The sequence below is a fragment of the Dasypus novemcinctus genome, chromosome 16, assembly GCF_030445035.2.
Source record: "Dasypus novemcinctus isolate mDasNov1 chromosome 16, mDasNov1.1.hap2, whole genome shotgun sequence".
In the NCBI taxonomy this organism is placed as follows: domain Eukaryota; kingdom Metazoa; phylum Chordata; class Mammalia; order Cingulata; family Dasypodidae; genus Dasypus; species Dasypus novemcinctus.
In genome coordinates, this window is record NC_080688.1 from 31,539,566 (window position 1) to 31,552,762 (window position 13,197).

Sequence of the window (13,197 nt, forward strand, 5' to 3'; positions counted from 1 at the left end):
AATTATTTTAAAGATTGAGACATGGATGATATTTATTCAAAAAATCTCAAACCCTATTATCAAGACATATGAAAAAATAGAATATTGACTGTAAGTTTTATATCAGTGTTAAATTTCTTAAACTTGATAACTATACGTAAGGTGGTTACATAAGTGAATATACTTGTTCTTAGGAAATGTACATGGAAGTATTATGTGTTCAGGGTTCATGGTGTGTACAGCCTACTCTCAAATGTTTAGAATACAGATAGATGATAGATGGTGGGAAGAGAGGGGGGAGGAGGCAGCACTTTCCTCCAGATTCCTCAGAGTGTGTAGTCCAATGCGCTATGAACCTCCCCTGGGTGTGTAAATGACAACAAGAAGCTCAGGGAAGCACAGCCGGACTTCTGGAGGTACCAACAGAATGAGGAAACAAGAGTGAGGGAGAGGGAAGCAGATTTGGTCCAATGGATAGGGCGTCTGCCTACCACATGGGAGGTTCAAGGTTCAAACCCAGGGCCTCCTGACCCATATGATGAGCTGGCCTAAGCGCAGTGCTGATGCATGCAAGGAGTGCCCTGCCACGTAGGGGTGTCCCCAATGTAGGGGAGCCCCATGCACAAGGAGTGCACCCCGTAAGGAGAGCCGCCCAGCACAAAGAAAGTGCAGCCTGCCCGGGAATGGCGCCACACACACGGAGAGCTGATGCAGCAAGATGATGCAACAAAATAAGTCACAGATTCCGAGTGCCCCTGACAAGAGTACAAGTGGACACAGAAGAACACACAGTGAATGCACGCAGAGAGCAGACAACTGGGGCAGGGCAGGAGGGGGGAGAGAAATTTAAAAAAAAAAAAAAAAAGAGTGAGGGAGATTCCCAGCTCTGCTTTCCACTGGTCCAGCGTGAGGCTAGTTTGAAGAACTGTGTAGGCTCTCATCATGGCTGACTGCACACTGATTTTTGTGTGTCTTGCTTTCATTTTAAAGAGTCCAAAAAATGAAGTTCTAAAGCCTGTTTTCTCCAAAATTTAAATGTGTAGGCCACAAGGAAGGGGGTTTGTAGATGACTCTCCCTCCAGACCTGAAAGTCATGGTTAGATAATTTAAAAAGAAACATTTGAGGATGGGCTTAACTATTTCTATAAAACATTGTAATTTGTACATTGTCTTTTATATAATATTTATAGAAAATATTTTATATATGTCAACAGAAGTATGGAACCATTTAATGAAACTTCATAGTCCTCAAATGTTGCTGAAGTTTTGCTCTTTTGTGATAGAAATTTGAATGTAAATGTTATTACTGTTACACATTACTGGGGGGTGGGGAGGAGGAAGGAAGGAAAGAAGGAAGAGAGCCAAAGTGGCAAAATGTTGAAAGTGGTAGATCTGGGTATCATGAAGGGGGCGTTCTTTTGGAGTTTTCTATATAGCTTATGTATTATTTTGGTAATTGCAAATTTTAAACTGCAGGTTTAAAATAATTTCAAAATAAAAACTTTTAAAGATATTCTTAAACCTACTATAGTAAAATACGATTTTTGGAAAGTTAATGTCTTAACATTTTAGATGATTAGCTTTATTGCCCAAAACCAGGGTCATGCAAAAAAAAACAAAAAAGAAGAAAAGAAAAAGGTAGGATTGCATTTTTAAAAATTAACTGTGCGATTTATACCCAAATAGGTTCCTCAAGATGAGTGGACGGGGTACACCCCTCGAGGTAAAGACGACGAGATTCCCTGCCGGAGAATGCGGAGTGGCAGCTACATCAAGGCCATGGGGGACGAGGACAGTGGTGACTCTGACACCAGTCCCAAGCCTTCTCCCAAGGTTGCTGCACGAAGAGAAAGCTATCTCAAAGCTACTCAGCCATCTCTTACAGAGCTCACAACACTCAAGTAAGTGGCTCTGATGATATACTCTGAGGGGGCAGCACCTGGTAATCACATCATATCAGACTGTAGGACTCAGAGGGAAAGTGGATCAGTGAAGATGGAGGCAGGGGTAATATGTTGACTGGTCTACTGAGTTGCTATGGAGCTTGACACATATACCCAGTGCCTTCCAAGACGTGGGCACCCAGGTATATTCTGCATAGATCATAAGCAGAACCACCAGCCTCCAAGGGAGGGTTGAAACAATCCATAATGGCTTCTAAAATTTCTGACCAATGAGAAGATCCATAAATCCCAATTCTTGAATACTTGTTAGGCCACTAAATCTGCAGGGAAATCCTTCCTTTTAAAAACCCTGAGATTTTCAGATAATTGAGTAATAAAATCTAATTATCTTGGAGAAGCTTACAGAATGTGTCTGTGCTTGAAATTTGGGTAATATGTGAAGGTCCTTAATGTATGTTTTTAACTTTGTGCACTCAATACATATTATCACTTATAAGACCTTAGTAATGGTTTATTGTTTTGAAAAATATGATTCTAAATAGTACTTACCCCATTTGTGCTCTGTATAAAAAGGGACAATATTGCAACTGAAACTGATTGTTTTAAACAAGGTCTGATTTAATTATTAATACTCTTTATAGAGCAGGGGTTTTTAACCTTTTTTGTTCCACAGACCCCTTTGCCAGTCAGGTGAAATGATTACTACTGAAATTTGCTTATTGCATACATTCTAAAGTAAAGGACATGCTAGATTGCAGTTAGAGGCCAGAGAAAATAAAGATAATTAGTTGAATTTTTTCCATTCAAGCAGATCCCCTGAAATCTCTGGTTAGGAACCTCTGTTACAGAGAGTAAGCAGAACCTGGGAACATATCATCATGTGGTTGTAAAGATAGAATTCCTTTAGAACCTGGAAAACATATTACAGATAATTAGTAGTTTTAAGTGCATTTGATTCCATAGTTTGAAAAAGTGCATATTACCATCTATCCATTTACATTATATTACATTACAAAGTAAAATATTAAAAAACTAAATAAATAAACTAGAAAAGGATTAGTACAGTCAGTTTAAGGAAAACAAGCCAGGTTGTTAGCCAAGAACACTGGAAATCACTTGACTGTTCTATGATGAGTATTGATTTAAATAACAATATACCATATTTTAAAGACATAGACAAGGAAAGCGCCATCATGAATATTTTTTCAAGGGATCATGTGGAACCAGGCTGGATGATTTTAATCGAAATTTATTGCCAGTGCCACGGTAAACCAACCCAAGAAAAGGAGTTCTTTCTTCCTTTTGGCTTCTAGTTTCATCCCCTGCCCTTCCTCTTTTCCTTTATTACACAAGGAAAAAAAATGATCATGGAAATAGAAAATGGAACCAGGTCTTCATTGCACTTTGGCACACCTAGCAGAGACTCAGAAAATCAAATATATCTGGCCTGAAAAAAAACTAGATTTATAATAAAGGCAGTGGGGCAAGGTGGTGTAAAATGAGGTCAGCCAATGACCCTTCTGGCAGCAAGCATCTATGGGCCTTAAAATATCTCTCCCCTAGAGACAATAATAGGTAGTCGCAGCCATGGTGTTAATTGGCGGGTTCCAGAACCTGACATCGGTGTTCATAATTGTGCCTTGTGTCTGCTCTCACATCGTTAGGGCTCTGGGTAATCCATTCTGAAGTCACTGCAATGCCTCCCTTTTCATGCACCTCTACCTTCATAATAGTATCTTCCTCTAATTTCCTGAAACCGTATTTTTTTTACCACCACCATATAATTATTCTACTGCTCAGAACCTTAAAGAGCAGATGGAGGCAAACAGAAAGCTAGTGGCTAGGCTGATGGTGGAGAGTGTCAGGTACTTCAGACAGTGAAATCATTGAGCCAGCATCAGATTTAGGGACTGCTATTTTCTTCCTCCGAACCTATGGAAATTCAAAAGGCTAACCAATTCACTAGGGGACACCTGGAAAACAAAAAACATGTTTCCTTACTTACAATGGAGTTTAACCAAACTATCTCCATTGCCCCTTATTCTTTGGCAGGCAAGATCACTATTCAAAATATCTTTCTTCTCTGTGTCACCATCTCACTACTAACACTTATTTCTCGTAGCTCAACTTATCTTCACTCATTTTGTCCCACCACTTTTATGAATTTCATTTATCCTGACAGTCTACATATTGGGTTTCCACCATACTTAACTGCATATGATTATTAGTGATTTCTGGTTTAACAGGCATTTAAGGAGGTTCAGAAGGTAAAGGGGCAAAAACACAGTGGAAGCAAAAATTCAGACATGAAATGACTCATGATCAATTCTGTCTTATTCCTTGATGATGCTTTGTCTAGAGTTCATTTCTCCAGAAGTTGGAAGCATTCAGACCCTCATAAGAAAAAAGATCCCCATAGCCTGGAATTCTTGCTCCCCCAAAAAAGAAAACTATATTTATGTTCTTACTTCTTTGACATTTAAGTCCATTTTTTTCCGCCTTCCTCCTCAGCAATTCACAGCTTTAAGGATGAATCATAGCCATGAACCAAGCTAACTAAAATTAGTCAAGTGAGATTGGGACAACATTTTGTTTGAGGCTTTTGAATTCCATGTTCTCTCAGAAATGCTGGAAAAAAGGCACTCCTCCTACACTTTCTTATGTTGTTTTTTTTTCTTTTTCTATTTTTCCAAAGTCATTTTGAGGGGTTATTTGTGAAAATGCTTTTCATCAGCTTCTCAAAGTTAGTGATTGAGTCTTCAAATATATAAGGTCGGTTCATCGTCCTGGAGTCAGGGGGTAGTCTTGAGACAATGAAGTGTATCTTCAGGCTGCAAGACTCCTGTAGCTATACTCTGGGGACTTAGGATACTTTTCACCCTCTTCTCTTCTTCCACAGCTATTAACAAATCTCTCACCTCACCACTAGCTTTTCCTTCTTCCTTCGTTATTAACTAACAATGAATGTGAAATGGCATATCACCCAAGAATGTTAGTATTTTCAAAAAGAACTTCTGAATTTTAGTAACAAATAGGCAAGTAGGAGAGCTGTTTTGGGGCCACAGTTCTGTACAAAGCACGTCACCACAGCTTTCCTCTGAAAGAGAACTGAAGTCTTTTACTTAGATGTTCCATAATACACTATTTATTCTAGAACTGAGATTTTAGCCTGCAACCATGATTAGTGAAAAACATATCCAAATCCCATCTTGGACTTTGTTATTCACTTATACTATAGAAAGAACTTTTAAGAATAGCACTAAGTGAGTTGTCGTTTAAAAGATTCTAAAGATAAATTCAAATGTCCTTTCATCCTATGCAAATAACACTTCAGAATTTCTTCATACTTCATCCCCTCATCTAAACACCAAGAAAAATGTCCGTCTCTAACATTTTAGACTTTGAAACTCCCCTAAGTGGACAAGAAGGGCCCTGAAGCTTTGTGCATGTTGGTTCTGGAGAGGGCCAGCCAGAGCTCCTAACAGTTTTGATAAAGTGCCTAACAAGAGGCTCCAGGAAGGTTTATTTTCCATCCTAAAAGCCTTGAAGGCAGACCATTTTTCATTTTCAGGATGGTTAATCCTCTTAATCCCCATTTTTCCCTGCCCCTGAACCTTTTTTTTTTTTTTTTCATTTAACTTGATTAAATTCTAACGATTCAATGGGCCACAGCCCTCTTTCCCATGGAGCTCAGACTTGGAGTGGTCTTAACTCAGTGGTCCAACCACCACTGCTCACTGACCTGAGATGCCCACCAGGTCATCTGACAGATGCTATCACTGGTCTACATCATCTCTGAGAACTTTTCAGCACTAGCAACTGTACTTGTCAGGACGAGGCACAGAAGAACTGGCAGTTCACAGGTCAAAGACAAAAGGACGTGATATGGTAAATAAAGCAATTTGAGCAGAGGCAGACTGGGTGTCCTACTTCAACTTTAATTCTGGAGTTTTAAAACAAGTCAGCTCTACATCAGGAACCCAAAATTGTAGCCTCCTGCTAGAGTCTCTTTTTCGTTTACCTTTGTTTTTCCCTTTTTTTCCCTTTAGATGCACTGTGTCCTCTGCTGAGTCTCCACATTCCACGTGTCCCTCCTACCCACCTACTGTTCCTTGTGTTCCTTCTCTTTCCAGAAATAAAAGAGAGGAGGGGAGGGAGGGGAAGATGGGAGTGCCACTCTTTTTTCCTCAAAGATATGAACCATATTTAAAAGTGTGGCAATATCATCCCATCTTTGTCCTAAGTGATATGAATGTCTGTTTTCTTTGTTGTCTGTTTTCTCCCAAGTGCTTTTCCACTCCTCTCCTCCTTGTCCCTCAGTATAATTGAAGCATATACAAAGGCTCCATTCAATGGCAGGAAACAGAATAACAGCCTACCACTGCAAAATTGTGAATGTACATCCTTGGTGATATAAACTCAGACCTCTTCCCCATTCTTCCTTAACCAAGCACTTGCTTCTATTATCCTATATCCTCCCAACTTCCCTCTCCCACTATCACTTTTCAAAAGAATAAGAAATGGAGATATTGTAAAAGAGAGAAACCACTCACCTGCTTGTAGACCAATTATCTCAATATCTTTCAAACTCCTGCTAGAAACAGACCTAGTTAAAAGAAGAAAAGAAACACACAAAACTGGTACAAACAGTTGCCTATTTTATATTCAGTCCTTTCACCATTGTGCCCAGCTTAAAAATTAGGCCACTCATTGGGGAACTAATGACCTCCAAACTGTGTGCTTATGTTTAAGTGTCATGGTCTGTGTCATGTCCTGATTCCTTGCTATATAATTGCTTTTAAGAAAAAATCTGGATAGATCAAACTGCCCTGCAATGGTCATTGTAGCAGGCAGGAGAAGACTGCTTGTGTGTCTTTGAGGAAGTGAAAGAGTGAAAGGAAATCCAGATCCTTCTTGGAAAGAAGAAATGGGGAAATACTTAGGGAAGATATTTAAGTTTGAATGAGGTTCTAAGAGCTGTACCAAGTGCTAAGAGCTTTACATGTGTTTTCTCATTTGATCGTCACAGCTCTATATATCTGATTACCCATTTCCCCCATTTTACAACTGGGGGACCTGAATCTCAGAGTTATTAATACCTTGACTAAGGTTACATATCAACTAAATGTCAGAGCAAATATTGGAACCCAGATGTTTGACAGCAGAAAGGATTAAAAAAAAAAAAAACTTTGGTGGAATGATGGGTTTTTCAGGACTGCAGAGAAAACTATTTGAAGGAGATTTCAAAGTGGAAGAGAAAAGGAAAGTCAACTGGGAAGCAGCACCCAGGAAAAGGAGGACTTCAAAGCAGATTCTGGGAGTGAACAGTGAATTTGATGGGTGGTCAGAAGCTGCAGTGAAGCAAGTTCTGAGTTGACATACAGCTGACAATGAAAGGACCTCACCCCATTAATAACTGAAGGATTAAGAAAGTCTTGACTCAGGATTGGACTGCAATGAAGTAAGGAAGAGCCAAATGACCAAAGGTGGTGGCTTCTTAGAAACCTGGCTACAGCTTTGTGGGGAGTAGCGCCCCTGGCCTGCTCAGCAGCTGTGCAGTGCATAAAGTGAGACGACTTCATATGACTGTGATCCAGATTTGCACCATTAGATGCTAACTCCACATGGACATAGAGAGATATGAGCAGGCAATATCCCAAATGAGGGTTCTGGAAATGAAGATTCCCCCTCCCCTTTGGTGGTACTGATTGAAAATGCTCTCCACTGACCTTCCAGGGAGGCTTCTGTTTGGAAAGAACCTTAAAATTTCTTTCCTTTGCCCATCTGCTAGCTACCATTCCTCTGGCTGAAATGTCTGTGCTCCCTGTTAAAGTGCAAACAACCAGGTAAAACAGATCAGAAATGGTATTCACTCATTGCATCACTTACTCATTTATTCATGCAACAAACATTTAATCAGTACCTCTAATATTGAAAATACTGTGTGAGTCATGTAGCCCTCGGGTTGAATGAATTTAAGTATTTTACTAAAATCTGGTTTTCCAGGTTCAACTGGGAATCTAAATCTATATCTATCTATCTATATATATATATATGAAACTTCTAGGGTCTAATAATGGCAAAATTAGGCACTACAGAGAAAAAAGGAACTTAAAATTCAGAGGCTGGGGTATCAAAACTGATAGTTTTGCTCAGAAATTTTTCCAGTTAGAAAAATATACTTTACTGAGCACTGGGGAGAATTGCTGGGTTGATTTTTTTCATTTTTTTGTTGTTTTTCTTTTTCTTTCATTACAAGATACTATTTTGTCAGCATAGTTCAAATTACTAGCTTTACCTTCATATTACATAATTAAAGAGATCCCTCAATATGCCCCCCACACGGCAGGACATTGTGTAGGAATGAACAAACTTCCTTAAAAGGAAGCCTAAGCAAATATATTAGGAGCTGCCTCAAATAGTTTTTGGAAGCAGACCGGGTATAAGTCCTAAATAAATGTACCTTTAGGGAGGATGCATATGGAATAGCAAAATTACTGAGATTTCTATATATAAAGCAAGAAGAAATGAGATCAGAACTGTGGCTCAAGGAATTTAGGTTAGTTGCAAGGAAGAACTTCTAATTGTAAAGTTATTAATTATTGAAAAAATTATTTTGGAAATTTTTAAAAAAACTTCTCCAGAATTAGATTTTTCCTAGAGCTTTGATTTTTCTGCTTGAAGACTTGGGTGGGATGGATAAAATATCTGGTTTAAGATTTTAGCAGCTCAGGGAGTTTAGGGCTTTCATGCCCTACCAACACCATATTTTTATCATGTGCATCGATCCTATATTTTTAAGCAAAGCATGAAGGGAAATGAGATGTCAAGTCACCCAAATAATCTGGTCCTCCCTGAATACTTCACTTTCCTTCATGAAGTCTTCCAATTCTGCCAACCAGATTACCATTTTCCCAAAAACAGTTTTGAATCACTGTAGCTCACCTCTTACTCTGCAAGATTCAGGCCCTTACAATTTCTCACAGGAATAATTGTGGTGGACCAGATTTTCTTGTTGCCACCAGTCTCTCTCTGCTTCTACTGTTTCTAGGACTTGCTAGCAGATAACTGAACATTCATCCCTGAATCCCGCTTCATGTATGCACAAAGTTCTCAACACAACATTCAAAAGTGTCGCAATAAGATTCCATTCTCTTTTAGATCTTCTTCCAGCTTTCCCCTTACAACTCTCCTATGTTTCACTCCAACTGATCTTCTAGTTGTTCTTAGGATCGATTTTGCTGGCTTCAGGCCTGATGCTAATTAGCATCAGGATAGGGTAGAATATGCTGGCGGTAAAAAGACAACCCCACAGTCATAGAAGCTTCTAATAACAAAAATTTGTTTCCCACTCATGCTACATGCCCATTTTGGGTCAGCAGGAAGCTCTGTTTCACCATAGATGCCCAGAGGCCCAGGTTGTGGCTACTTCATATCAACAAAGGCTTTCCAAGTCACCATGGCAGGGAAAAGAGCTCAGGGGGAAATGAGCTCTGGACATTCACAAGTGAACTATAGGTCACCTTCATTCCCACTTCACTTGGAAAAGCTAGTGACATCAGTTATAAAAAATGTACCACACATATGAAAGATGTTGTTAATATGGGAAAATGTGATGAGAAGATATGGGAATCCCCTATATTTGCGATACAACTCTTACGTAATCTAAAACTTCTTTAAAAATAAAGAAAAAATTGGAAAAAAAAATCTAGTGACATGGAAATATCTAACTTCCAAGAGAGCAGGAAAGGCAATCTTACATATACACAGAGCACAGAGAGGCAAAAAGTATTTGATAAGCAGCAGCTCGTGACTGCCAAGGTCTATCCTCTGGTTACCAAATACTGTCTTATCTCTCTCTGGCAAACAAAATATATTCCCTGCCTCCCCACCACCATCAAAAGGAGAAAAGGCCCATCCTGGCACAATACCAACCAAAATTTATCATCTGTGTCTGATGTGTGAAAGGCTCTACAGCAGGAGATGATACACAGTAATATCTACATCCGGACCAGATAAGGCTCCCTGGATCTGGAGACCCATGCACTCAGAAGGACAAATGATCTGCCTCTCATGTACCCAATATAATGGTAGAGCATTTTATTGTTTTTTTAATTTATTATTATCTTTTTCCCGTTCAGAAAGAAGATTAGAGATACCAGTAGTCATTGATCCATAGCAATTCTGAAATCCTACTGGGTATGGTATTGCAGGGCTCTCTACTGGGGAAGGGATGTTTCTTGATCATTCTGTAGTTCCACTCCCTGGGAGTAGTGTCTTTGTCCATTAGTCTCCATGTTCTTGAGCTCCCAGCTCTGGGAGCATCTTCCATTTCTGCTACCCTCCTGGACAATATTCAAAGTAGATGTTGGTTATGTGTTCTCCTTAGGGGACCGAGAGACATTAAAGGTCTCTTTAGAGTTACTGTGTCTTTTATTTTTATTTATTATTATTATTGCAATTTGTTTATAAAAATATCATGCAGAAAGTACAAAGTTCCCATGCACACACACATCCAGTTTTCCTGTTATTAACACTTTACATGGGTGTGGTGCCTTTGTTACAATTGATAAAACAATGTTATTATAATATTATTACACTAATGTCCATAGTTTACATTAGGCTTCACTCTTTGTCTTGTGCAGTTCCATAGTTTAATTATTTTTATTCTGGTAATATAGATATAACCTAAAATTTCCCATTTTAACCACTTTCAAATATACTATTCAGTGGTGTTAGTCACATTCACACTGTTTTGCTATCATCTTCACCATCCATTACCAAAACTGTTCCATCACCCCAAACAGAACTACTCTACCAATTAAGCATTAACTCCTCATCCCCACACTAGCCCTGGTAACCTGTGTTCTAGTTTCTGACTATGAATTTGCATATTCTAATTATGTCTTTTAATCTAGGCTTGCAGTTCTTTTGGTAGTACAGCTTTCTCAAAACTGGAGTCAGCTTCCTGTTTATTGACTCCAGTAAGGTCCATGTGCCAGCAGTCACACTCACAGCACTCTTTCAGGGACAATGATCATTTTTGCTCTATTTGTCTGCCTTCTCACCCTGTGCCTCTCTGTCCATCCCAGATACCTTGAGCTCATCAGTCTAAGTGGGAGAACCAAACATGTTAGCTGTCTAAATGCTTAAATCAAAATGATTTACTTAAATGCGTCTTCATTCAAATCAACTGAATCCATTTGGAAGTTTTAACAATGGAATGTGATGGCCATAAAGGGTAGCTTTCATCATGTCTTCATAGTTAGACACCTCCTAGACTTACTTTTAACAAGCTGAGTTGAACTCGGTTTTTCCTTCCAGTCCTGCAAGTCCAAAAATTTCTAGACTCTCCCTTATTCCCTTTCGCTGCTACTTGCAATCTAACCAATTCTTTTCTGAGTTCATTTCAAACTGTATAATACCTTCTCAAAGACTGCCAAGAGCAACTAGCATATGCTATTAATCTGTTTTGCAGCTGCTTCCCTAGAGCTACAATTCATTTGTGACATCATCTACCTTCAAGTTGTTGTAGACAAAAGTTTTACCAAATGAGTCATATTGCTTAAATGCATCAAAATCCTTCTAATACCCAATACCAACTACCTCTCTCTAACTTCTAAATCTTGAAATCATAGCTGCATATTTTAGGGTTATTTTGTTGTTGTTGTTGTTGTTGTTGTTGCTTTTTATATAAGCATCCCAGCTCTAGTGCCAATTTATGAACAATTTATGATAAGCTAAGTCATGCTCTGCTAATAAACAGTCCCCAAATCTTAAAAGTATATTTCTTGTTCACAATATACGTACATCATGGGTTGACAGGAGACACTGCTCATTGGAGTCACTCAGTCACCCAGAGTGGAAGTGGCTCCATCTTACCCGAGGCTTCCCTGAACTCCAGGGCCGGGAAAGGGAATGCGATGACTTGAGCACTGGCTGTTAAAGGGACTGCCTGGAAGTGACATGCATCCCTTCTGCTCACATGTCTTTGGCTAAAGCTATCTCCATGACCACACCTAACTGCAGAGGCAGAGAAGTGCAGTACTAACAGGTGCCCAGAAAATGGAGAGCTGGACACATTTGGTCAATAGGAGCCATGACACCCCACAGCCATTATTCATTTACTCATGCAACGAATGAATGAACAAAGCACAGACTCTGAGGCTAAATTACCTGGGTTCAGAACCACAGCTCTGGAATGTCTTGATTGTTCCTGTGGGGAAATTATTTAACCATTCTGTGCCTCAATTTCCTCATCAGTTATATAGGGATGATAATAGTTCCTACCTCAGAGGCAATTGTGAAGATTCAATAAGGCAACATATGTGTTGGAGAAAAGGGGGCATTCACTGGGACACAGAGACTGATTGCAGGCAGAAAGTTTATTGGGAAGCTCTCCCAATGGAGGGGGTCTGAAGAATAGATGTCAGCCTCCCCACAGACATAGCAGGGGTCTGAAGAGAGACTTCAGCCCACTTCTGGAGAGGGAGGATTTGAATTTATACAGCACATTCCTAGGCAGGGAAATGATAGAGTGGGAGGGGTTGAGGGTCCAAGTGAGGTACAGGGGCCAAAAGGAAGCCCTAGAGGTGAAAATTTTCCCTTGTATGGCTAGAGGGTAGTGGGTTAGGGAGTTACATTTTCTTGGAATGCTAGAGGAGCAGGTGTTGTTTTGATTTTCAGGGAGTGAAGGTCTCTATCTCCCCTTACTCCCTTTTCTACGTGGTTTCTTTGTTCAACCTTTGGGGAAGTGCCCTGCTTTCAGACACGTAGGCTTATGGGGGAGCTTGTCTTTCCTCAGTGCATGACAGTGGGAACTGAGTCACAGCTGGTGAATTATTGCAAACCTACAGAGAGGGAACCTCTAACAGCATGTGAAGCCCTTAGAACAGTGTCCAGCACCTGCAAGGGCTCCATCAATGTTAGCTCTTGTCGTCATTATTTTTGGCTACCTGCTATATACTAAGCATTGGAGCTGTATTAGTAATCATGGTTTCCAGTTCAAGAGAACTTACAGCCTAATGGGAGAGAAAAATACAAAAAGGTCTCCATTCTTTCAAACCTTCCTCTCAAACTTAACCTCTCCCTCGTGGCTATTATTTCTTCCTCCCGAGAACCCCCTCACACTTTGTCATAAAAATTTCTCAAGGCAGTTATAGCCATCCTTTCACCCTTTTCTACTTATTCCTCCGCTGCTTAGAAGGGGGTTCAAGAAGCTATGGAAGTCATGTTTGCTAAGCACTTGGCACAGACTAAATGCTGAACAAATGCTATGAAAGAATCTCGGGATGTCGAAAGTGCCTTGAGGAGG

At 39.8% G+C, this 13,197-nt stretch overlaps 1 protein-coding gene across 32 annotated transcripts in view; it reads left to right on the forward strand.

Annotated features, from left to right (window-relative positions):
• The window catches only part of DLGAP1 (DLG associated protein 1), a 1,067,602-nt gene that overhangs the window by 768,949 nt on the left and 285,456 nt on the right, over positions 1-13,197 (forward strand). For all 32 annotated transcript variants that reach the window (XM_058277444.2, XM_058277451.1, XM_058277472.2 and 29 more), the window contains one exon: positions 1,666-1,880. In XM_058277444.2, coding sequence (XP_058133427.1) covers positions 1,666-1,880 — 215 coding nt within the window. The remainder of the gene's footprint in view (positions 1-1,665; positions 1,881-13,197) is intronic.